At 41.8% G+C, this 26,963-nt stretch overlaps 2 protein-coding genes across 2 annotated transcripts in view; one reads left to right on the forward strand and one right to left on the reverse strand.

The window, feature by feature from the left end:
• The window catches only part of syn3 (synapsin III), an 85,502-nt gene that overhangs the window by 17,553 nt on the left and 40,986 nt on the right, over positions 1-26,963 (reverse strand). Inside the window, exons 5-6 of the mRNA XM_077543382.1 lie at positions 22,483-22,639; positions 21,181-21,270 (exon numbers count right to left, since the gene is read on the reverse strand). Of these exons, the coding sequence (XP_077399508.1) occupies positions 21,181-21,270; positions 22,483-22,639 (247 nt within the window). The remainder of the gene's footprint in view (positions 1-21,180; positions 21,271-22,482; positions 22,640-26,963) is intronic.
• LOC144035172 (metalloproteinase inhibitor 3) lies at positions 7,155-21,131 on the forward strand. The gene is made up of 5 exons (XM_077544671.1): positions 7,155-7,473; positions 14,133-14,215; positions 15,253-15,364; positions 18,218-18,339; positions 19,424-21,131. Exons 1-5 carry the CDS (start codon positions 7,347-7,349, stop codon positions 19,619-19,621), a joined length of 642 nt encoding a protein of 213 aa, XP_077400797.1. The 5' UTR covers positions 7,155-7,346; the 3' UTR covers positions 19,622-21,131.

A 26,963-nucleotide genomic window follows, 5' to 3' on the forward strand; every position in this document is an offset into this window, starting at 1 on the left:
CCCCGCCCCTCCCAACCACCATCCCCCCACCCACAGTGGAAATACAGCTGAAAGGGTTTCCCAGCCAACAGACTGGCTATTACATGGCTCTGCCCAAAAATAAAAAATAAATTAAAATGTCATTTCCAGTGAAAGAAAATCATACCAGCTTGTTCAGCTATGGAAAAGCACTTGGCAGGCAGTGACGAGTCAGAGACAAACCTGATTAGCGCTAATCAATTCATGGAGGCGCATTCCTGCCTCCATGGGACAGACAGACCTTGAGTGGGCCAGTCCTGCAAAATCCATCAACAGTGTGTCACATTCCTCTTCAAGGAAAAGACACGTTTCATTGCCATTTTTCGGTACGTACGTCTCAGAAAAGGCTGAGCAGAAACCAAGCGACTGATTGATTCCCAGTCACACAACCGAAAGGAACGTCACGTCACGCCCCGTCTCAGTTTGCAGATGACGATGAATCACCAAGTCCAGCTGGGAACCATGTGACGGAAGCCTGTGTACTACAGGTAGGAAAGTTGAACGCGGACATGCAGTTATAAAACAAATCCGGAACGTTGTCTCACAACATGATCCCGTTTCCACTGAAAACTCATTCAACCAAAGAAGCTGGATTCTGTAAGTAAGCACCTTCATTGTAACCCTTGAGACCAAAAGCAGATGTGGAGTCTGCATTTGATGGAGTGGATGATGTGTTGCTTTAATGACCAAGTTTCTCTCAGCGCGGTCTGCCACTGTTGTCACATTGCTGAAGAAATGACATCTCAAGCAAGAAAGGACACGGATCTTAAAGCATTGGAATCTACTCTTGTGAAATCACATTTTCTTTGCCATCCATCTATTTTCTCGTCCGGGTTGAACTGGAGCCTACCCTAGCTGACTGGTCTAGATGTAAGGAAAACCCTGGACTGGACATTGACGTAAAAAACACACACACACAAGCACCGATATCCCAGCTGAAAACACCTTAGGATGGTCACAGTCGATCACAGGGCAATGTTTGCATAGGGTCTCCTGTCTCCTTAATGGGGGATTCCGATCGTAAAAAGAAAATACGCAATGATTAAGCACCAGCTGCTGTTTGTGCAGAATCTTAAGCTCGACTATAGTCAGTAAAGCCCACGCATGCTTGATGGCCTCTCTGCACAAACAAACATCCATTGTTTCATTTAATTCCATGACTGTAGTCTTCATGATTCACACTGGATCAAAAAACAAAACAAACAAAATACATGCAAAATCCCCTGAAATTGTTTAAAAAAAACACTTGCAAGTGATTCACTCATCATTATTAAACTTTATCGCTATTGTTCTAAATTTAACCATACTGGCCGGGCACACCCCACTCAGCGCGACATCAGCATCCACCAGACCCAGTCACTGTCCTTCACCTCTAACCTGCTCACCATTGCTTCGCCACTGACAAACTCCCTCTCTCTCTTTTTTATTTTGGTCTGCCCACACACACCTTCCCTATAGCTGCTCAAGTTTCAGGAAAACTTCTCAACATTTGTCTTTTTCTACGGGAGAACCACTAATCCTGTTTACTCCTTTGTCCAGATGGAGTTCACTTAGATTCACTGGAAAGCTTTGGGGTGGAATAAAACGCAGATTTTTAAGGAGGGAATATGAGTAAATGTACTTCACGGTTTACCGAAACAAATTGACTTCTTAGTTGAGAAACATGATATTGAGTTTAATCGCAGCTTTAAGATATTTTACTTAATTTGTGTTGATTTTTGTTTTATATTTACACAGTTTACATTCAATACTTGGTATGAATAGGCAAATTTCATTAACAAAAGACTCATTTTCAGCCATGGAGTTTCATGGCTCAGATCGGCCCACTTTAGTTCATGATGTTTTAATAATATACAATTTTGCCCTTCTAGTGTATCAATCTAAAATAGTTTAGCTTTAGCCCTCCCAATGATAGGTGGATTGCATTTGATCAAAAATGTCATTTACATCTGATAACTAACAAGCAAAAGGACAAAAAGGGACATAACATTGGATAAAACATTTTATATTTAAAAAGGCAGATTATCAAACGCTGTTATGCCAGCAAGATTAAGGGAGTAATTTACAGTATAATGTAACGGCCTGCCAACTATTTTTATTCTCAGAAGAAGAAAAAAATACTATTTTTATTAAAATTTTCAACAATCCCTCAAAAAACCCTGAATGAAAATACTAGAAATTCAAAAAAAGCCTAAAAAAAAATTATGTGGTAATGGGTGGATTTTTCTGCATATTGTTAAAAAGAAAATGCAAAGAAAAAGAAGAAATTTAAATATTTTTGGAATAAAAAAAAAGAAGCAATTATTAATCTTTTGTTGCCAGTCAGCCAAGTGTCTTGTGGCAAAGAGACATTCATATGACATCATCATCTCAAGGCACAGTCTCCTCTCCTCTCACTATAATATAAATTTTTCACATTCGTTTTGCACATTTTCAATGAATTGGTTTAAACATTTTGAAACATTTAGACAGAAACCCAAATCTTGTCACATTCAAGTGACGTGGATGCACTATATTTGCTGATTTCAAAGTGGATCCGCGGGCCGGAAGGAATTTATGTGTGGCTGCAACAGTGGATATTGCAGCCTGGCCCAGCGGCAATTCGCCACAACGCTACCGATTATTTACACCAGTCGGGCCTGATAACTTTTACAACTTACAATTTATACTTAAGCTTGAAAAACTGTTTGCTTTTAAACATTTCAGTACAATTTTAATAATAATAATAATAATTATTATTACTATTATTATCATTATTATGCATCGGATTTATATAGCGCTTTTTTAGACACTCAAAGACGCTTTACAGAGGAATGGATACATTATTCATGCACTCACACATAATTCACATTGTGGTGGCGGTAAGCTACTTAAGTAGCCATAGCTGCCCTGGGTCAAGCTGACGGAAGCGTGGCTGCTAGTGTGCACCTTCCATACACCAGTGTGAGCATTAATTATAAGCAATACATTTCAAATTAATTACTCCTTAAGTTTACTTTTTTTTTTTCTCCCCAATAGTATTTAAGCGTTTTTTTTTTTTAATTTTTGAAAGGATTCACAAAACGTGATGCTTTATGTGAGTATTTGAATTCTAAGAATATATTGTCAGGCCCAATGAGCCAGTTTGAGCGCGTTTGTGGAAGTGAAAAGCCTTCATTAGGCAAGCTGTCTAAATGTAAGGAATTCTTCAAGTTATTTCCATGCTGTCATATTCCCATGTTGATGGTTAGGCGTGGTGTCTCGCTGTCTCGTGCCGTATAACAACATAGTCATTTGCGGGCTTTTCTTGCCCGGCACAGCAACCAAATATGCACCTGACAGCAGTACACAGTGGTTACATTTGGCACAACTGAGACGGCATTGGTCATGTTTTATTGTATGGTGGTGGGCGGGTGTATGAAGGCTCATCATGGGTCCGGGCCATTTACAGTACATATGCCTTCTCTTCTCAGATGTCTTCATTGTACATTAGACGACTTGCACGCTCTAGTCTGTGAAGCAGTCTGCATCTGCGCAAGTGTTCAGTCACCCTGTCGGAGCTGTCAGAAATACAGTATGTGATGCCCTTGCAATGCAGTTCTTTGATTTAAGACACAATCTAAAAGAGTGATTCACAACCACTGTGCTGCCATGGCAGATTATCAGGCTTGAAATGAAACCAAGTTCACTTCATATTTACAAATAATGTACATTTGTTCATCTATCCATAGATGACAGGCAGAACCATGAAATCACCAGAAGGTACAATTAACTATCTGTTGACAACTGTTGTACATTTCAGTCTTTTTACTTTTACTTAAGTACAGGGTTGAATCAGTAATTCTATTTTTATTACACAAGCATCTGCACTTGTACAACTAGTTTTGCCACCTCTGCAGAGAAGGAACAAATAAATACATCCTCCACTAAAGCACAAGACAAAGCAACCCCACACTCCTCACGAGCAGGAGACATCCAATGACACTTTTTCTCCTCTCAAATGACCCCCATTAGCCATCCTGTATTGTGTAAAGAGCTGCAAAGAAGAGCTCATAAGTCTGCTCCACTTAGCCCAACCGGCATGTGGGCCACTCACTTTAGGTTGAGTGAGCGAGCGGGTGAGTCAAGGCCGGCCAGACACTCAGCGTTGGCGTGCGCCCCTCCCAGCGGTCCCCTCATCCTGCGTCTCTAACAGCTTGTCAGTCGGATGAAAGGTGTTTCCTCTGAGTCACCGCCTTGTCTCCGTCCACCGCGCGTGCTCTTAAAGACCTCAGATATGCACAATGCTGCAGTCGTGACATCAGGAAAAAAAAAATTCTAGAAGCGCACCTTTTTAGAGCGGATGTTTCCCTTACGTGGTTCAATGTGTAAGGATAATTTGTGAGAGGAACACACATTCCATCATCCCACACACATATGCAGTCACTTGAAAATATTTTTTTTCTTCAGGTTGTCATCTGCTACTCTGTCAACACACAAAACACAAACTCCTGAATAAAGTCTAGTTCTGCACAGCAAAAAAAAAAGTGTTTTGGCGGGTCTATGGGAATTTCATTAAATCTTCCAGACGTTGGGGTCCCAACTCTTTCTTTCAACCAATCACCACTGTTTTCTTAAAATGGAATCCAGTGGCAGCAGATTCAATGAAGCCCCACAATTGGCCCCTGTGGAACACCATACAGTCTGTTTGACACGTGAATTCATATTGCTCCAACCAATTATTATTTTTTGCTCGACATAATATGATTACAATAATAAAGAAATCACAAGATGTACCATCACAAAAGCCACAAATCGACTACTGAGAAAACCAAATTCCTTGGAACTCAGATAGGGCAAGCAATGTAGTGTGTTCAAATGCAGCCAATGATGGACAAGCAGGGCGCGTCATCACAAATCATTTGAGTCAGGTGTGTGTCTTGACCTCTGCGACCGACTCGGCGAAACCCTGGGGTTCGATTAAACCCAGGTTAAGAACCACTGTTCTACATTCAACTCATCCAATCATGCTTTAAAGCACCACACGCTGGCCCTTTGCTCATCCCTCACTAAAGCATTCAAATGCCCAAATATGTCGTTTTTTGTGTGTAATTAAGACTGATAGGGTAAGAAAAAAATGGAGATAGAAATGAATTGGTCCACATTTGTGCTATAGTATGTAAGGAATGTTGCCTGTTAATTACTGTGAGTGAAATCATTTGTTCTCTCAAATGAATCAACTTCCTCCTCCTCGTCTTCATCTCCACATTTGGAAATACAAAGTAAGGTCCGGCTGCAACATGCATGCCGATCTTGTGTCTAAAGTTAGTCAGGAATGTCACATATCTGTTATTTCAGACGTCAGGTCAGGAGGCTGAAATCACAACGGACACACCATTATCAACGAGACGCAGAAGCCAAACAGCTTCACGTGCTGCCTTCTGCTTGATGTGTGCTGTGATTGAAGTCGCCCAACCGGGTCGGATCTGCCTTCTGCAATGAGAAAACATTCAACGTCGCACTCTTCTAATCTACTGAGCAAACACTGACTTGTGAGGGAGATATGACTCATGAACAGAAAATGGAAGTTTGTGTGAGTTTCATTATGAACTCCAGTTAATCTTTGTAAAAGAAAGTAATTAGGTGACCAAACCACTCAATTCCATAAACACACTGCTAGCTATCGAAATGATGATATCAAGAGAAAGTCAGAAAATGAAGCCAATCCAAGAGTGTCTTAATGTGAAGGCACAATAGCAGTTGCGCTTCCTTAACTTGATTATTCCTGGCTTGCTTATATAACGGCGGGTATCGTCATTCCTTAACATAGCTCTCGTCCAGTCTGTGCAGATAAGCCTCTGCGGCGATAACACGGTTGCACTCTGGTTCACCAAGACAGTCAGAGGCAAAAGAAGACGAGTTTAATAGGCTCATTGAATCCCCATAGTTGTCCGCCGCAAGGCCATTTGAGAATAGAGTCGGATTAAAAGAGACACTGATTGCTTCCTTGCCTTTGAGGTCACAGTCAGGCTGAGGCAGCAGTGTGTCATATCTTATCTTGAAATAAATGCATATTATAATTAGTTGTGAATTCAATGGACTTAAGTAAATATCCTCACAATTTAAAAACATTTTTTACATAAAACATAAGACATTTAAAAACATCTGCTTTGACTTTGGAAAACAATGATGAACATATTTGCCCATTTTATGACATGGTCGGAACCAAATCAGTAACTGAATCATAAAAAAAAATGTGTTGCTTTTGTGCATTTTCGACACTGTCAATATGAAAAAAAATCCCTTTTTTGAATATATTGATTTATATAAAGATTTTTTTTTTTTTACTTGATCGATTTTGCAGTCCTATATATCGTAGTTGCAGCCCTATATAAAATATAAGGAAAGAACTACTTGTACATAAGACCTTCAGGTGAGGCCATAAGACTTGCTTTTATTTTTTTGCCCCCCGAAAAAAAGTTACGTTTAGTATCAAATAATTAAAGGGATGCTTGACTCATTTAACCATTTTCAGCAGTAAGAAGTTAATATTTTGTCTAAAATTCATTTGATAACTTCATGTACAAGAAATACTTTTAAAAAGACATTTTGCCAATTGCTGTCGACTGAAAATGACATCACAGCGAGTTTAGGTAATGACCAATTGTGGCTCACCTGTTTTCTGGGTTTGGCCATGTGACGTTTGCAAACTGAGCCATGATTGGTCGTTACCCGAACCCTCAGCACGTGTGATGTCATCTTCAGTCGATGACAATTGTCAAAATGTATTTTTAAAGGTATTATACATGAAGTTATCCAATTAATTCTAGACAAAATATTAACTTCTAACTGCTGAAAATTATATCACTTTGAAAAAAAAAATCTTGGAAACAAATGTATTTATTCATCCTTAGGAGTGAGTTTTATCAATTGATGTCAAAAGGACTGTTTGACTAAAACAGTTCAACTGTGGTATCCATCTATGCCCGATATTATTCATCTTATGGAGTCACATGGAGCTACTGTATATACACAAAAAGAACAAGAAAAAATAGGATGGCTGCATTCTATTTTTCCACATGGTTTTACTCATAAGTTGCAGCGCGCCACCGCTCTGTGATTGGGCGCCCCGCCCCCGGCTGCAGAGTTGGAGAGGGGGCGTCACCGCGTAAGTGAGCGGCATGCTTATATGTTACGCCAGAGCCGCTCTCAGCCATCGGCGTGGAGAGACGCTCCAAACAGAGAGAGAGCGAAAGCGAGAAAGAGAGAACGACGCAGCAACGTGAGTGGGACATAAAGCGCGCAGCTCCAGCGGATCCACGCGGACGACAACAGGCAACCAGTCGCCAGCAGCAGCAGTGTGGAGAGCAATGCAGCGGCTGTACCGCCACTTGCTCAGCCTGCTGTTAGCCAGCAGCCTGCAGCTTCAGCAGCTCACCGAGGGCTGCTCGTGCGCCCTAACGCACCCGCAAGACGCGTACTGCAACTCCGACATAGGTGAGGATAACTCTCAGCCATGCATGCATTTCAACACTTGTTGACACAGCAAGCAGCTTGTTCAAATGCTCTTACACATCCACTGCTTGTAATACAACACACGACTATTTTCGGGATGAGAACTGAGTATGTAATTGATGGCCGAGCACTAAAAACAGCTCTAAAGTGACTTAAAGAGTTTCCGACATGCGTGCCAAGCTTTCATTGATTTCAGCAGCATGAGTTATCATTTATTATTTAAATGAAGACAGTCGTCAGCATAAACGGCCCATGCCTATTATGTCTCCGAGTGTGCGGCAGTGGCTCCAAATGCAAAGTTTTTTGTTTTTTTTAAACTTGCATTTGGCCTGACAAAAGAATTCCCATCTCCGTGCTGTGTTGTCACCAGACACGTGACTGTATTTACGTAAGCAAGCTTGGATGAATGGAAACAGTAAGCTGCATGCTGCATATCTAATCAGGGCTCACAGATTTAGGAAGTCTCCATGGAGAACATGACTTGAAGATTCAGCTTACAATTCCACTTGGCTGTTCTGCCCATTTGGGCTAGATGACATTTGTGAAGTAACATTCTACTTCAAATATGTCATTCAAATGACCATGGGCAGTGTCGAAAATACAAACCCTGATTCCACCTCAATGAAACAATCGTCTCACAGAAACACGTGCCACCTTGCGAGTCTTGGTTTGTGCAGCTGCGGCGCTTCACACACATTCAAATGTCCTGTTGGTGTTGCACTGAATAGTGATCACCACTAGAAACCGATAAAAGTCATTTGTTATGCATGTTGAGGTTCCATAATGTCTAACTTGATTTCATTGCATGCTGCATTGTTGTCAGGGACCACTTGCATTTCTTTAAGGGGACAAACACCCAAATGCAAAATTTGAGCACCCGCAATGAACTGCTGCTTCCATCAGCTCCGTGTTTACAATTTCCTCATTGTGCGTGTCTGCCAAAATCACATCACCTCGTGAGCTGCATTTGAGAGATTGCAAGATCACACCAAAATGGGAGCGCCACATGAGAGTGGCGCCGTGAGCACAGAGCCGCTCTCACAAACACACGCCGATGCGTGACAGTTACCTGGCATCAGCTGACGCTCAGTCACAACTATCAAAAGACAACAGCAGGCTTCCATGGAGTGTGTGTGTGCGTGTGTGTGTGTTGGGGGGTGGGGGGGTTGCCTAATCCTGCATCCGTCCTTCTCAGGGATCTTCATGTCTTTCATATTATTCGGACTAGCTCAGATGGCCAGAGTCAGAATCTGAAACTGACTTCAATGGGGACATTCATCAATTACGAGCCGCTCAAAAAAGATTTGAGAGTGGCTGTCTTAGTTCCTGGCTTAGCTTTAAGTTTTCTGAGTTGTGAACCTCCAAAACAGCAGCTGGACGAATTACAATTTCAAACTTGAAAATGTCAACGTTGAGGGGACAGTTCATCTGACACAGTTGCAGATAAAAGTTGTTCAGCCAGTGGTTCTTAACTTGGGTTCCATCGAACCACGGTGGCTCGGCAGAGGTCAAGACACACACCTGACACAAATGATTGGTGATGATCTGCTTGGTCATCATTAGCTGCAGGTGATAACGCTAACTGCTTGGCCTATCTGTGCTGCAGGGAATTTGCTGTAATCAGTAGTCGACTTTTTGTGATGCCACGTCATGTGATTTCTTATTATTGCAATCCCTTATGTTAGGTTATGTATCCCTTATAATAATATGTGCAATATGAATTTGCACGTATAATGGAACACATGGTGTTCCACAGGGGTCCATTCTGGGGCCTCTGCTGTTTTCAATGGGTTCCATCTTAAGAAAACAGCAGTGGTTGTTTGAAAGTGCTCTATAAAATCTAGAGTTGAGTGATGAACTGCAATGCCAAGTTGAGCAATTCTACAACAAACAACTAACAAAACTAAAGGAAGACTTCCTTAACTCTTTGACTGCCAGACGTTTTCAGAAAAGGGATGCCGTGGGTGCTAGCCGATTTAAGCATCTTTCAAGGTCCACAGAAAATGTTGTGTTTGGACTATGGAAACACACATACTACCAAATGAGATTGGACTCTCATCTTTCATCAGAAAAAAAAAAGTTTTTTTCTACCTTATTCCGTTTTTCAGTAATCAACAATAGAAAATGGTTAGTTTCACCCAAATGCTCTGTTTTGAAACAAAATATGGAGAAATCAAGCTTTTTGTGAAACGATATTATTTCATGCACTCTAGTGAATTTGACACCTTTTTTTTCCATGAATGATGCCACAAACACCTAAACAGTGCTTTACTTCTGTAAAACACTACCACCAACAATGAAAAAGTGTTTTTTGATAGCAAAATAAGTTTATTTGCATTCAACTGTGTAACAATTTGACAAAACAATTTGGCAAACTATTTACAAATTTGTGCAACCGTGGTACTATTTACAATTGTGTGGATGTTTCAAATACAGTTTTTCTATTTGTAACAAGGGGACGCAGCAGGATTTGCACAACAGATTAGTTTCACTGCGATTGCAGACGCTACACTTTTTGGCTTTTTTTTCCGGGGAATAGCAAGTATATACTGCAGTGTGTGTTTGGCCATGTTGCCATCAAGTCTACTCTCAGGATCATGATACGGTGACGTTACGGTGGTGTTATGTCTGGCTTCCTCATGTCCTTCAGTTCCTATCTTCCATCGATCCATCTGATCCGCTCCATTCATGGTGGTATCGTAGTCCATAACCAGTGTCTTCTCCGTGATCAGACTGTACCCACTCCTCCGATGAATATGCATTGGACTCGGGGCACTCTTCATCGTCCGATTGAACGTCCGCCAGTGCAGAAGTGCTCGGTTGTGCTCCGCGTTTTCCGGCGTTAGCATCGCTAGCCGGTGAGGCTTTATGACGTGATCATAGCCGCCGCGTCAACGCTTCCAACTTCGGCGTCAACCTCGGAGTCACCATCATCATCATCGTCGTCATCAATGTGCTCTTTAGCACTGGTTGATGCTTCTCTTCTTTGAAAAAACGATCAAGCGTGAGCTGCTTGCCACCGGTCGCCATTTTCGCTTTCTCAGCCATTGTCCCCTCAACACTCTAGCTCCGCCTCACGTCTTCTACTACTGACGCCTATCCAATCTTGTCCAAAGAGAGTCATCGCTGCCATCTAGGGGCCAAAAATAGTCATTATACTAACTAGATCTGCTTGATACTTTCAGCACAGCTGGCCAAGGCTTTCCTCCACCCGTTTCCCAAAAACAACAAAAAAAACTTGGTGAACGTCTTTTAACGTCTTTGGCGCTCCGTAGGATTTTACTAAACGTTATTTAACATTTTTGGCAGTCAAAGAGTTAAGCTGCATGGAGATACAGAATACAAAAACACAACACTTTCTGAATTCAAGGTGAAGAGAGCCAGATTGGACGAAAAGGTGACTCTCTCAAGTAAACCCTATACCTGGGTCTTCAATTTGGGGGGGAAAAAAATCCCATTTAATTTGTCAATAAAGAAGGGTTTAGTGAATGTTCATAGGAAACTGGTGTGGTTCAGTAGCTCCCCCCAAAAATTCCGAAAAATTGTGTGCGCCGCTGAAGCTTGTTCAAAGAGTAGTCGGTGCAAAAGCAAAAGGTTAGAGGCGCGAATGTGGCAAGAGAGAAACCCTCAACAGTAATTTCGACTGTCAACATCAAAAGTGACAGGCCTGAATCTTCTCGATTTTCATGCCGTACTCCAGTTCAAAGTGTTTCACTTGTTTTCGTGGACCTGACCCATAATCACGCGTAGCCACTTGATTCCATCAATCTTAATTAAGGTTGGGAATGGCGTCGCATTTTGTTTCATGCCAGTCATTTTTTAACCTCAAGCAAACATTTGAATTGAGCATGTGTGAAACATTGCTTGTTGTGTTGTTTGGCTAGAACGTTTGCCAATGTGACAAAAGAGCACAGTCCTGTCGATTTTCCTACGACGTACCTGATGTGTGGTTTCAACAGACCTAGTTGGCAGCCATCAAATTGCCAGATCAAAGCCACCCATTTGCAAGGCGAAACGAGCAGCCCTTGTTGCAAAGCCCCCTGAAAGCAAGATTAGAGGCCTGGCAGCAAACTTTGACCCTGAGATTTCATATTGTTCCATAACCACGTAAGTAACCACATTTGAATCCAGTGATGAGGAGAGTTCTGCCAGTTTTCCCTAAAGTGACTTCAAATACAAAGGTTGGAGATTCCATACACAGCTGATATGTTTGTACCCTTGGCCAAGCGTATCAAATGTCCCACTCGTCACCACCTGTTTCTGGAGATCACAAGGCCGCTCGAGGTTTCACGATTTCAAACAGCCAATGTTGAGCGCACGAACAATGACTCAACGAGAAGGAATTCAAATATTAAAGACTGGTCTTCAACCAAATGTCTTCAATCGTCTTCACATTACCGCGGACATCATGCAGTCTTTGATCAATTAGCAATTGCAAGAGTGACCTCAACATTTGCAGTGGCTCAGGTGGGACACAATTAAACCAAGACTATTAAAACAAGAGTCAAACTAAGCTATTAGTCAATTATACAATGTTTCTCCATTTCCATCTCACCTCAAAAGTATCATGAAGCCCGAACTTTCCTCTGACTTGCAACATTTTGGTTGCAGTTTTTCTCCTCGATTTGGCACAAAGCTCAACAGCAGGGATTAATTTCCAGTGTTTATTCTGGAGCGTGGTAGTGTGTTGTCCTGAGAATTCCTCTTCCGCCCACTCGCCTCCCCAAACCTGGCCCACTTTTATGCATACTAAAAAAATCACCGGCACCCGCTTTACACCTACTTTTATTTTCTCACTCGCAGTCACACTTAGTTAGCCACAAACGCCATTGAGTAACCGTGTTTGATAGTCACGTGGTACGTAGGCCGAAATGAATATTTAACTCAATTACAGGCTCACCTTGAGATGAAGCATTTGCATTGCACTTGTGTAACCATCTGCTCTCGGCAAGAAGAAGTGAAACAAATCCACTTGAGAGACCCTGGTTACCTCTCATCACAAAAAAAAAAAAAAAAAGAAGCATCCTACTGATGAAAATTGATGTCACATCCTTTGCATAGGATGAATATGTGTCACAGCAGGCTGATGTGAGGTCACTTTTCAGAAATAGGTTACATAAATGCTTGTAAAGTGGACTTTTTGAGCGGTGGGATTTTAGGTAAATGTAGCTGTTGAACGGAGCGGAGGTCAGGGAGTCACAGCTGAGGCCCTCGGCACATTCCTCGGGCTGATGGCACCACCACCGGCCAATTAGGGACTGCTGTCCAACAAAAGGGGTCCCTGTCTGGATGTGCTCGAGTTCTATCAGCTGACGCACAGTCCCTTCAAACACTGACGTATGTATCACACCTGGGGACTGGTTTTGAGGCCAGAGTTTTGTAGGAAAACAATTATTTGAGTGTGAAGTAACAGAAGTAGAAAAATCTTGTTATATCTGCACGTTCGTCTTGAATTAGGCATTGGTTCCTTTGTAGTTAGGTAAAGTCCATTAAATAGCACGTGGCTACATTTTGCACAGGTTAAGCAAGTAATTAACAAATTCTTGTTGAAATGTTTTACAGGATTGAAAGCTGACTAATAGGGACTGTTTTTAGCATTCTAGTAACCTAAATTTATTTCCACACTAACTAAAATGTGCAATTCGTGTCACAAAGGACCTAACAAAATTGTAAAAATAATAATAATAATAATAAAAAGGCTCTGGCGGCTTTCATGGTAACTGAATCGCAATTTTATGATTTGGAAATGTTTGGTTAACAGGTGTTTCGGTTGTTATGGCATTTTATTAGACTCCACATTCGTTCTCGTCTGACATCAGAATCTTCATTATCTTGCCTTTGCTTCCTTGAAGGCTCTTATTTCTATCCCCATTTCCATTTGCATGGAGGCTATATTAGTAAGATGAATCCAGACCAAGAAGCCAGGATTCCGGATGCCTTCATTCTGTAAGTTAAAAAGAATGAAAGGGCTCCTGACTTTTTCACCTACTTTTGTGGGGAATGCGAACCCCCAAAGAATGTTGGAAGGAAATTCCACAAGAACATAAGAAACAGGTTCAAGTGTTAGTTGTGTCTGCTGCTGCCGAGCTGTTGGCAGCAGGTGAACTTGACAAGAGGCCTGATCTCTTTTGCAGGACCCGCAGATCTTCCCGTTTATGCTTTCACACGAGGAAACGCAAACAAATCACTGTCAGGAAAGAATATATATATATATATATATATATATATATATATAGATGCTATTTTTTCAAGTGCCTGATCCCAATATGGAAGGTGGACTGTTTTAGCTGGACTCACTATTACCTACTGTGTAGATAAAACTCAAAATGTCCCTTGAGTGTTTCTCTCACATTCGCCCTCCTTGGCAAACTGCAGCAATGTAGAAAATCAGATAAACGGATTAACCGTCGTGCCAACCTGGTCCTGAAATGGTATTAACTGTCCTTTAATGCCTCTTTACTGGCCGAGGCGCTATGTTTGTGTGATGCTCAAAGTTACACGCGTGACAGAATGAGACAGTTTGTCGGGAATCGGGATCATCTTCATAAGTTATTGGTGAGGTAACCCCACCCCCCCTCCCTGTCGCTCTCTCTCTCTGTGTTTCTGTCTTTCTCTCTCTGTCTCTGTGGCTCTCTCTGCAGTCATTCGTGCTAAAGTGGTGGGCAAGAAGCTCCTGAGAGATGGACCTTTTGGGACGATGCGCTACACTGTCAAGCAAATGAAGGTGAGATTATTAACTTTGCGAAAAGCGTGAACAGCCAATCTGGTCAAAAAATAATTTTCTATAAATGTCTATATACGTGTTTGTTGCATTGTGGCACAAGGTCCTATTTGACAAGTGTTCTCCATGAACAACACCACCATGTTGTAACCATACAACCATGATCATGAAGTAAATTTACATTTTGGGCCGTCTAACGGCTTGATGATGATGTTGTGAAAAAGCGCATCACTTCCTATAATCTTGCATAACGGTGCATATTTCTTAGAGATGCTGACATCAAGCCACTGCTTAGACAGGAGCCAGGCTGTGGGATTATAGGGCTTTGCAGGAATTGCATCTCAAGCAAACTCCTCATGTAAACATTCCAACAGTCCGACACGGCATGACTGCAAACACTGACAAATGCATGAAACGGCCATTTCGTCAACAATGGATTGGATTTTGACGGGACACACTGACCTCATGGCTTATTTATTTGGATTCACGTCTGCTGATTTTGACTGTAAACAGGAGTTTTCCATGTAGGCTGATTAAGCATGCAATTCTGTCCAAATGTAAACAAATCCGATGGGAAAAATGCCATCCAAAAGCCCCCAAACTTGTGGGTTGATGTAACAGTTTGTTCTGGGAGCCGCGAGTCTAAACATGGATTTCCTGTTGTTCCCAGACAAATAAATTGCAGCAGAGAAAAGCCAACAGTTCTCAGGGCAAACACTGACTCTGCATACCTGAGCTAAATGGAGGGAGCCAAGATCAGTTCATGGTTTAGCAATGAATATCGGGACGGCTTGCCAACACAGCATCAAAGTCCAAGCACATTACACGAAATAATCGTGTTATCTATGATTTGGTTAGGGCACAGCACTAATACTCCTTCTCCCACAAGGCATTCCTTAAGGAATGTCATCTGATAAAACTGACATGCTTAATTTCATGCCGGATTATTTATGTGGAGGCTAAGTAAAGGGTGCAGTGGCAGAAAGAGGGGACGGCACGGCACAAGTCTTGAAATGTTGTTTGCTTCTCATGCCTTACAGATGTACAAAGGATTTGACAAAATCCAGCATGTGCAGCATATTTACACAGACGCCTCAGAAAGCTTGTGTGGTGTCAAGTTTGACATCAACAAGTATCACTACCTTATCACAGGTGAGTTGATATTGCACACAAAATCCATAAATGTTTTTAAACGCTGGATAATTGGAGCTCCATTACATGAACACAAGTGTTGAGAAACACCAGAATGAAATAACCGGGTTTAGACTAAGCTCCTTAGTTAGCACTCAAGCGCAATTCTTCAGACATATTATACAAGTTCATGCTGAAAACTTTGTGGGAATACTTTTGGAAGTGTCAGAATGTGCACAAAGCTGGGGCCATTGAGACCTGCTTGTGGAAAGTCTCTACGGCCCAGATCGCGACCCCATCAAACAACTTTAAAGCTCTTATATTATTCAACTTTTCCACATACTAAAATAGTTCTCAAATGTGTAAAAGACATATCTGTGACATACCATCATCCAAATTGACTTTGGATCTAATAGTTTTGCTGTCCCTAAATCAGCAAAAAAAACTAAAAACATAAATTGCTGCACCAGGCCCCCCCAGGCCATACCCTTCTCTCTGAAAGGGGCAGTGATTTTGGTCATGGTAGCCATGTGCTAATGTTGGGAAACGACTCGGCCAATGGCGAGCAGAAGCAGTGTGGTACAACTGTACCAATTTGAGCCAGACAGACATTTGAGAACTATTTTAATATGTGGAGAAGTGGCATAACGTTTTACCGTAAGAAAAAGTAGCATAACGTTACTACAGAGACTATGTTGTCGCGTTAATTTGCCATTGTTTAGGCAGTGGTTATTTTGCCGTAACCGGCAACTCTCCTGCAAGCGTTATTTTGCCGTGAATGCTGGTAGACATTTACAAGCGGTTATGAATAACACAAATGTGCACATTTAGGCCACTGCGCGGTCGCAACGTGCAAGCCGTCTCGTCAAGACCACTTAGCGGCCGGTTAGCATCACAAAGTCACGTCAACTAAGTGGCGAGTTGCCAGTCACGGGAAAATAACCACCGCAGATTGTATCTTGGCAAAAAAAAATACGCGACCGCTTCAGTATTATCCAACCACCGTCTGCTTTATCGTATCTGACCTCTTGTAACCAAACAACCCTACACATGACAAATGTAGCTCCCACTTTAGACACTAAAACTACACCATTAATATGGCAGAAGGTATGATATGGCACATCACTAATTGAAAGGATAGGAAGGAAGGCTAAATCCAAATAAAATGTTAAACCTACATCTTTCACGTTTGCAAATCCAGCTGAACAGGCTTTCACTAACAAAACAGTCCTTAGAGAAATGCTGTCGGTACACGTCCTTCAAAAATAAAATTAATCCACTGTCTTCTCAAAGACTCGGATGAAGGAAGCAAACACTTTTTCCTGATCAATGTTTCCCCTCTCCACGAAGCATTTGCGAGCAGGGAGAGAAAAAGAAAGGCGCAGCCAGCTTCTCGAATATCAATGGGCGTGACAAACCTTTACCAGAGGTGGTGTCACTAACCCGAGGGGGTTGGGTCGAGTGCACTTCCGTGTCTTTTTGACGTCACAAAGACACGGAACTTTAATCTGGCCTTTTGAAGCACACATTTTAGAAAGGAGAAGAAATCTAAAGACAGACTTTTTTCATACCTGGTTGGATCGTAGACAGGTTGGGGATGCATATTATTGATAGAAACCCCAACTCAAGTGCATTTTTATACTATGAGACCTTTAACCAAAACCAACAACAGAATTATGTAGATGGCATTTTTAATGACCAAATGCACACAGAGTGCATTTGCATTAAAAATGATTCTATAGTACGCCAATCACTCCAAATAGATGAAGAAACATTTTCATCGATTGACTTTTGAGACCAAAATGCACGTGACGACTTGAGCGCATCATGCCAGAAGCAGCAGAAATGTGTTTTCTTTCTCACAAGGTGTAATTACAAGCCGGAAGCAGGAAGCAAGTTGTTTACAGCAAGGGCATTTTATGACTTGCCCTTTCCAACACAAGTGCACTTTTTAACTTTGGACCCCACGGTGCTTGGCATATGGACCGACGCTAAGCTCCGACCTGTAAATACTGGAACTACATCCTGAGGTACTGGTGAACAGACTCGAGGTTGCCAGGGGATGGCAGCTAAGTTTTACCAGCCCAAGTGGGAGTGACATCACCGTAGTTCTCTCTCCTCTATATTTAGTCAGAGGCAATTTCAAAACACACACACACACACACACACAGGAATGTGAGAGGGGCGTCTTCAGCTTTCTTTGATGGCTTGAGTATTTCAGGAACGTGCCTCACACTCCACACAGTGTCACAAGTGGGTAAGCAAGCCCCTCCATGAATTTAACCCCTGTGCGGGGATGCAGTGCGAGCTGGAGGTTGAAAGGGAAAAAATACTTGCGGGGGCTGTCAAATTCCGGCATGGCGAAAACATGGTGGAGGTGACATATCCTGATGTTTCCGAGTGCTTGCGGGCTGCCGTAGAGCACCTGTCTCAGGAGTCAGTAAGCCGCAACCAGACCACAGAGGTAAAAATAGATGCACGCTGACCTTTGGGTATTCAGAAATAGGGGTGACGCTTTAATTGGGCTTATGTCTTACCGCACACAAATGAATTGGGGTGTATATTTACAGAATGGAAAAGTGTCCTCATGCCTGAAAAAATACAAGTTTGCTTGTGTTAGTGATGATAGTTATCAAAACTGCATACTTGGCATGGCTGCAAGGCTACTGTAGATTCACTGTCTCGTTTACTACTACGCCAGGATTGCGCTTTGAAAAGTAGCACCATCACTTTCATCATCTAATCAGCACATGCCCACAGAGACTCGTCCACACAGTCTTAATTAACAATTACATACTCTCTCCAATAGTGCTTTTTTTTTGTTAGTTATTGAAAAACAGTAAGCAACTAACGTCCTTGACTTGTATTTTCCAGGCCGGGTGTATGATGGCAAGGTGTACACGGGACTGTGCAACTTCAACGAGCGGTGGGAACGCCTTTCATTGGCTCAGAAGAAAGGCATAAACCACCGCTACCAGCTGGGCTGCAACTGCAGGGTGAGTGGAAACCAGCTTGCCAATAGACTGCAAGGACATCAGGGCTTCAAGTCCGCAGTTGCAAGAGGGAAGAGGAGGACCAGAGGAAGTTATTTAGGATTAGAGGAGGAATAGAAATATCTTGAATAGTTATTAAAGATCGTCAATGACCGAAACGGCCTGATGTTCATTTTGAATGCAACGTCGCACATACGTAAAACACAATACAAACTATCCAATGTGTATTGACTGCCATCTACACAAAAGTGTGCTGGACATCAGCTAACCTCATTGGCTGCTATTGGTGGATCCTTACAAAGACCTATTTGTTCTCACAAGCTTGAAGGAAGAAGACAATCCATCAAACCCTCACTTAAAAGTTGTTAAATGATTGGTAGGGAACTGTACAAAGTATTTATCTTCCACTTATTAAAATGACTCAAAGCAGGAAGTTCCGCATCTCTGAACCGTGGAGGACAATTTCCCCAACCTTTAAACACCTAAATTGGGAACTTTCAATTGGATCTGATTTGTCTCTTTCAGATCCAAATTTGCAGCTGGCGAATGTGACTTTCTGTCAATAAGCGGCGTTTCCGTTCATTACCTCCTTGAGAGGTTACACTGCGTTTTGTTTTTAAGTGTGTGGGCTTTTTGTGCCAACACCTGCAGGTGAGAGGTTTAACAAAAGCCTTTGGGATTGAAGCAAAAACATCAGTGCCTTAAACAAACGGCAAAAATTAATTTAGCATTGCAGGACTCAGTGAAACTCATTAATTACTCGCAAAAAAATATATATATATATATTTTTTTAAACCTTTTTTTTAATCTGCAGTTTGGAAGGATTTAAATAGCAAGCTTCCTTCTTCTGAAGATAATAAATCTACTTTGGCATCAAATTTGAGTTGCGGGGTTTCCCAACTTATATCGCAGTTGAATATTCGCTCCCCAATGATTTTGTGATGCCCTCACATGTGATAAAGGAGAGCCACATTCACCTATGTATTTTGCAACAGACACAAAAAGCACACTCACACAGCTGACACAATAAACAAGTTTGGGGGGTTTTCTACTAGCGTCATTCTTTCTTGTGTTTGTGTCCATTTAGATTAAATCCTGCCACTACCTGCCCTGCTTCGTGACGTCCAAGACCGAGTGCCTATGGACTGACATGTTGTCCCACTTTGGTTATCCGGGCTACCAATCCCGACACTACGCCTGCATCCAGCAGAAGGAGGGCTACTGCAGCTGGTACCGGGGCATGAATGGTCGCGATAAAACAGTCGTCAACACAACTGACCCCTGAACCACAACCAAGCGAGTCTTTCCTCAACAACCATCGCCTCCCCTTTGGCGCCATTTTGCCCCTTGTATAGTATTGTAGGACTTCCAAACCTAAGTCTCGCATTACAGACAAAAGAAAAAAAATACAGCCAATCCATTACAGTGCCTGTTTTGTAGCACTTCTGATTGACTTTTTACTATTTTATTTTTTTTGCTCTTGTACAGACTGCCCAGTCCAACTCTACAATGAACAAATCCAACAATCAACTGGGGTTGAATGGTGGTAAAAATAATAAAAGAATGTATGGCCACAATCTCAACCACTACTGGGGTCTTTATCATTAATGTTAGATCAGAAAACATCATTTAAAATCAAAGAGATTGCCTTTTTTATTGGTGCACAAAGGCAGTTTACAAACTGTCCCTTCAAAAAGCAATAGAGTAGCGTAAAACTTTATAGTACACAAGCTGTACTGTTAAGATCATGTGCCAATGTGAGGCAAAATTAATGAATAAATATAGCCTCTTATTTCGATACAACATAATTGACTCCGTCAGTGCAGTAGACACAAAATGGTGTTCAAAAATGTATATTAGGGCACTGATGAAATCAGAGCAATGCTAAAAAAAAATGTCTGTTACAGTGCTGACGCACACGAAAGCTACACATTGCTCGGAGATGGTGAGATTAGATTTTTTTTATTGTACATAAGCTACAGAAAATGAATTATCAACTAAACTGAAACCTCTGTAAAACATTTATTTATCTGGATCAGATGGTAGATTTGCTGTGGATGTATATGTTATATTATATTATATTATATTATATTATATTATTTTAAACAAAACAAAAACTAGAAAATGTCCTAAATGAAGGACCGGCATTTTCAAGTTGAATATCGTGTTTTGTTTTGTTTTTCAATGGTGATCATAATTTCCTTGTCTGGTACGCTTCACAAACCAATCAATGATACAAAGAGGTTACAAATATTTTTCATGTCCATTTTCAATCTTTTTTATATGGAATTATTTCAAATGGACACATACAGTATCTAAATGTTAGAATATTGTCACTAAATTCTGCTGTTTCTTATTTTTTCTTTCCAGAGCAGTATCTTGCATTCATTCCATTCAATTGATGGACACACAATTGCCTCTGGCTTGGAAGAACAGCCTGATCACCACTAATACAACATGTGTTACTTTAAATGCTTTGGCCTGGTTGTCAACAATTGATTCATCCAATTGACAAGAAGCACACACTTTCTATTAAGTGCAAAATGGAGGCTTTTCCATCATTGTGCAATCATGACTATTCATTTTAACACGGACTAAATTGGTGATATTTTTCTCCGACTGAGCTGTTTGTGTGTCCCATTCTGTGCTTCACATTTGTGTAAATATACTGTCTCAAGTTTGATCCTTATTAGATAAAAGTCAAATCAAGGAAACTGTGTACAGTCTATGTGTAAAACACTGTTTCCTGAAGTATGCTATTTTATATTTTTATAATAAAGATTGAATGAATATGAGTTTGTGTACATGTATTTTTTTTGCCCCTCATTAAAAGTAATAACTTACCATTTGCATGTGGTTGGCATAGAAAGTTTGCTCATTCAGGGGGAATTTATCTGCACCCAGGGAGTGGTAGATCTTTATCATCTGAGAGAACTGCAAGACAAATGATCAACTGTCTTAGTTCAGCAAGCACAAGACTGTGAAGCCGCCTCCTTTTTTTCACTGCAGTATTGTGAATCGTTCAACTGCAGAATGAGTCATAATATGAGTCTCTGGAGGTCACCTGCCTTGCCAGCGCCAGCGGCAGGTGTTCCAGCTTCATTCGAGAGCCTAAACAAAATCAGCTGCCAAAGGAAGGAGGGAGGGAGGCAGGGCTGGACTGGCTCAAAAATCGGCCCTGGCATTTGACTTAAGCTCACCCGGCAGTAGGTGGAGGAGGAGCAAAGGTGTTGTGTGGCATTGTGGAGAGTGAGTGAATGCATTTGTGGGTAAGCAGGCAGATTTTATCATGTATTCTGTATTGAATTAGCAACCAGTGGAGGGATTTTAGGACCGGGGTGATGTGGTCATATTTGCGCCTCCTCATCAAGACCCGGGCAGCACAATTCTGGATGTGCTATAGTTTTTGTAGGCTCTTGCCTGGGGTCCCGATGAGGAGGGCATTACAATAGTCCAACCTGGAGGAGATGAGGAGGCATGAATCAACTTTTCCGCATCCGTTGGGGAGGGAGAGGGACGAATTTTGGCACTGTTTTTGAGGTGATGGAAGGAAACCTTACAGAGGTGATGGATGTGGGTATCGAATGAGAGGTTTATAACAGAGGAGGACAGGGGGATATTGAGACCAAAAATGGGGATGTTGTTGAGGAGAGTGACTTGGATTATTGACTGATGTTGGTTCAGGTTGCTGTCTATATTCTAAATGGATTAATGGACTACTCCCGCTAAATCAGTGGTGTCAAAGTCCAGTTCTCGAGGGCCTGAGCCCTGCATTTGTTAGAGGTTTCCCACGTTCAACACAACTGATTCATTTTTAACCTCATCAGCAAGCTCTGCAGGAGCCTGATAATTATCCTGATCATTGAATCAGGTGTGTTGGAGTAGAGAACGCTCTAAAACACACAGGACTCAGGCCCTCGAGGACCGGATCTTGACACGTGCTCTAATTTGTGGGTCAGTCTTTTGGGGTAAAATGGAGGAAAATAATAATTAAAAAGCACTGCATCGGGGCCCCAAAAGATGTCGGCCCACCGGGCATCTGCCCTGTATGCCAGATGGTCAGTCCAGCCCTGGAGGAGGGAGGGAGTGGCAGCACCTCCGGGGGGGTTCGAGTGTAGCAACACACACTGCTAATGTCTGACTTACCACCCAGGGCTTGCTGCAGAAGTTGTAGATGGAGAAGACGGAGTTGATGCTGGGCACGCCGCCAAAATGCAAGCCGATGACGAGGTTCCTGAAGTCCTCCCCTGGGACCATGCTGTAGGCATGCTGGCGAATCAGGACAAAGTCCGGTTTGAAGGACCTGATGAATCCATACCAAACCTATCAGTTCACAAATGCTATCAATATTGCGCTTGTGATAAAATGTGCAAATATTTTATTTTATTTGAAGGTCCCTCTTGCCATGTATTTTTAACAAACAAATGCAACAAATTCCTCTGTATTACAATAAACAATAGCTGATTTATGAGGCTTACACTAATATAAATGAACCATGAATTAATATGAAAAGCTCTTAAATTAAACTCTTGAGCTACTTAAATTGAAGTTGTTACCTTGTTAACTTACTAAACATGCACACATAAATTATTACGTGATAAATCTGATCGTTAATTTTTTCCCATATTGCAGCCTTTGAGATTTGAAAATTGCAATGAGGTGTCAATCTTTGCTGGTTTACAATTGTATCCCGTCTACACATACTTTAAATCTACGTCCCACCACGGTGGCTTGTTCCAGGCCAACAGCTCTGTCAGCACATTAATGCACTGCATCTGGATTCCGCGTCCACACTCGGGAGCGCGATTATTTACCAGCCGTGTCAGGCAAAGAAATTCCCCCGGAAGGCACCTAATCTTTTTGGACAATCTATCCAATTAACACAGCATAATCCTTCCTTTACAAATGGTTCTGGGCCAGGGGCCAAGCAAGCAATCGGTGACCTGCGTTAAAACAGCACCCATTTCAATTCACTTTGGCGGCAGTAAAAAGTCGTTTTCAGCACAGATAATACACAACAGTGCATGGATTGGACTGGATAGTTAAACAAGCTTTAGATACTGGAATGTCACAAACTCACAGGTTGGATGTCATATGACATTCTGCTAGGACTTTATGAAGAGGCGCACTTCATGCAAATATGTGTGAATAAGTGCACAGGCGTCATGGTTGAGAGCGTGGCTGTGGATTGGCCATTACCAACCAGCTCTTGAACGCGTTCTGAGACTGTGTTATGCTTGACAGGACAGCTCAGAAGAGCTCGGTCCTCAGCGACAGAGTGACTACAGCTGTTCTGCCGCCGCCGCTGCTCCTGCGGCACTCAGCAAACCTGCTATTTATACTGGATGAAACCAGTCATTGAGGCTCTGCAACCAAAACAGTTTCAAGTGAACACACAAGTGCTGCATCATGCAAGTGCTAGCTACCACTGCTCTTTGCTGCAGTTGAAGTGTCCCCGTAATAGCTTTGCACATGGAAGACATTCTGTCCTGTTTCCTCTTTGAATATATTTAATCAGGCTAGAGTGGTGCCAATCATTTATGGTTATCATGTTGATTTGCATGCCGCAGTGTGGATCCACTGAGTAAAAACCTGATGCGGGCTTGTCACATGCTTTTCTAGCTTTAACAAGGATTGTTTGCAGGTTCGGAGGACATGAAGTGACATGATGCTTTATGGGCCAAACCTTTGCATGGGTTAGGATTAAACATTGGTATCTAGGTATGGTGGTTATCGATTGGGATATCAATGATTCCATTCACTGTTCATAGTGGTTCACAATTTCTAGAAAAGGCATTTTAGTTTTGATTCTTTGAATGTTAGTTGCTCAGAATCTCTTAGCTCATGAGCTCGTGTTTATGTCCTTTATCAAGTTTGATCTTCCTCTCAACTTCCCATTAGTCAATGTCTTCATGATAAGAATGTGTTGACGCACCTTGTGAAACAGTGGGCTATATTCCAAGGATCAGGATGCGATACATTGTTTCAAACTAGCATTCCATCATCCAAGCAAAATGCAACTAAATGAGCTTTCCTATGACGAAGACAGATGCGCTTGACTGATGGAGTGCTAGTTTGACTCATTCATTCCCAGCCATGGCTGTTTTACTGGATTTTGACTGATTTTGCAAGGCCCACAGAATATTGTGTTCTATTGCTCTAAAAACATGAAACCTACCAAAAGAAAGATTAGAGTATTTTCTTTCATCAGGAAACATTTATATTTCTATATTTTTCCATTTTGCAGCAGAATAGAATATAGCTTCATCATTATTCACAAATCTGTTTAGAACTGTGGGTAAATCAGCTTGTTTGCAACACGGCCCTGGTTGATCTCTTCTACTTTGCTGCCACCTGCTGGCCGTTTTTGTAATAACTATCATTGCTTCAACCATTTTGTGCAGTTTAGAGGCTGCATCAAAGCCTTCTGTATGCTCTAGCATAAAAAAACATAAACAATGTATAAATATGTTTTTGGGACACTTAAAACATTTACAATAGAACGTATTTATACATTTTTGGGAGCAAGTGAGTTAAATACTCAAACCACAAAAATTAATGGCTTTTCTATGGAAGAAAAAATATGTTGAAACTAATCTTCTTGAGGGGCAGCACGGTGGCTGACTGGTTAGCACGTCCGCCTCCCAGTGCAGAGGACGTGAGATCGAGTCCGGTCTTTGGCCTTCCTGGGTGGAGTTTGCATGTTCTCCCCGTGCTTGCGTGGGTTTCACCGGGTACTCCGGTCTCCTCCCACATTCCAAAGACATGCATGGCAGGTTAATTGAACACTCCAAATTCTCCATAGGTGTGATTGTGAGTATGGTTGTTCGTCTCTGTGTGCCCTGCGATTGGCTGGCAACCAGTTCAGGGTGTACCCCGCCTACTGCCCGAAGCCAGCTGGGATAGGCTCCAGCACCCCCGCGACCCTAGTGAGGAAAAGCGGTCAAGAAAATGGATGGATGGATGGATAATCTTCTTGAGTTAATAACAATGTTTATAAAAAATAATCTGCGTATGTAAACAACTTACTGACGAACTCCTCTGATTACTCAGTCTGCCCACAGAAAATGATGGCATCCAAAGAGGCCGTTCCTCTGTGCATGTGAAGTGGCCAACTGAAGCATCATTTTGGGGTTCACCGGCCTGAATATAGGACTTGTTGTAATTGCGGCTGTGGCACAAGGCCCGGTGGCACCAGAGGCTCAAATTCTGCGTGGTTGCCGAGTCAGGCCTGCCCAAGTGCTGGCTTACAGCCAAAGCTGATCTCCATTGTAAAGAGAAAGCACCAAAGTGGGATTTTTTTTTTACCTAACATTTGAGCAGACACAATGCCGGTGAACATTTTAACAAGCCGTTTCAGGCCAGCAACAACAAGAAGTGTCAATAATGGCCAACCTCCAATAACACAAGACAAGTCCAACAGATACAGACTTTTGATACTGGCACACTAATGTATGAATATATATATATTTTTTATAGGGCTCAAAACATTAAAAATAAAAAAAATAAACATAATAACACTGCGTATCAGCAAGCCTGCCTTAATCAACGAGAAAAAAAATCAGATCAGGCAGACTCGTCATGACTGAAATCAAAGCAAACAAAGACAGGTGTGTTAAGGCGGCCGGGAAATGAAGTGTTGAGAGAATTAGTTGAGGCATTTTGTATGCATGGTTTCATTACAAAAGCAGAAATGGTGGACACTACAGCCAAAGTGCCCCAAAAGGAAACCAACCCTTGGCAACCTAAAGCTATGTCTGTCAATTGGATTGAGTTGCCCTGTAACAAGATAAACCTCTGTGCACTATTCGGTGTTGAGGAAGCCCTGGGCAGCCCACTTCCTTCACTGATTAAAATGGCCCTTAAAGAGGGTCAGCGCAAAAAGTTTATGGCTTGTATTGTTTCGTGTATGTGTCTGAATTAGCCCTGTGTGCTCCAAAGTGGTAAACGAGTGGTAAAGGCAGGGACACTAATCTGTACAGAAAATGACAAGAATCAGAAAAAGATCTGCTTATGTCATCTGTTCAATTGTGCTCTGGAAATAAGAGAAAAAGAGGTGGAACCGTAGCAGGCCAGCATCGGAAATTAACTTTTAGTGCATCTGTGGAAATCGTTCACACTGTAGGGAGAGTACCGTCTACATTTGATCTCCAAATGGAGCCAAACACGTAAATCAACGTCATAATCCGTCATAACAAAAAAGTTTTGCTCTACGTTGTTTTGCTACATCCAATAAGTTTGTTGTGACTCAAAGTGCTAAACAACACTGGCTGAATAAGCATGGATTGATTGTGTTTCATTACAGCGTAAGTATCCACAGCCTCACTTCTTTACCCAGCCAGTCTTAATTAGACAATTGAAGTGCAATAAAAGTTGTATTTTGTTAAATTGTGATGTTTGCTGTGATAAAAGTTCCACGCTACAAAGCAGAAACACTCCCAACTCCCATTTACTTTTATGTGGACCAAACAGATATGGACAGTGAGCGTAATCGCAGTAAAACAAGCTAAATGAACAGCAAGGTAACCAATTTATCAAGTTTTATTATTAAGTGAGGGGAGGATGAGCAATTCTTGCTTAGTGGCTAATCAATCAATCAATTAATCAATCACATCTTTATTCCTCTA

The sequence above is a fragment of the Vanacampus margaritifer genome, chromosome 15 (genome assembly GCF_051991255.1).
Source record: "Vanacampus margaritifer isolate UIUO_Vmar chromosome 15, RoL_Vmar_1.0, whole genome shotgun sequence".
NCBI lineage: Eukaryota > Metazoa > Chordata > Actinopteri > Syngnathiformes > Syngnathidae > Vanacampus > Vanacampus margaritifer.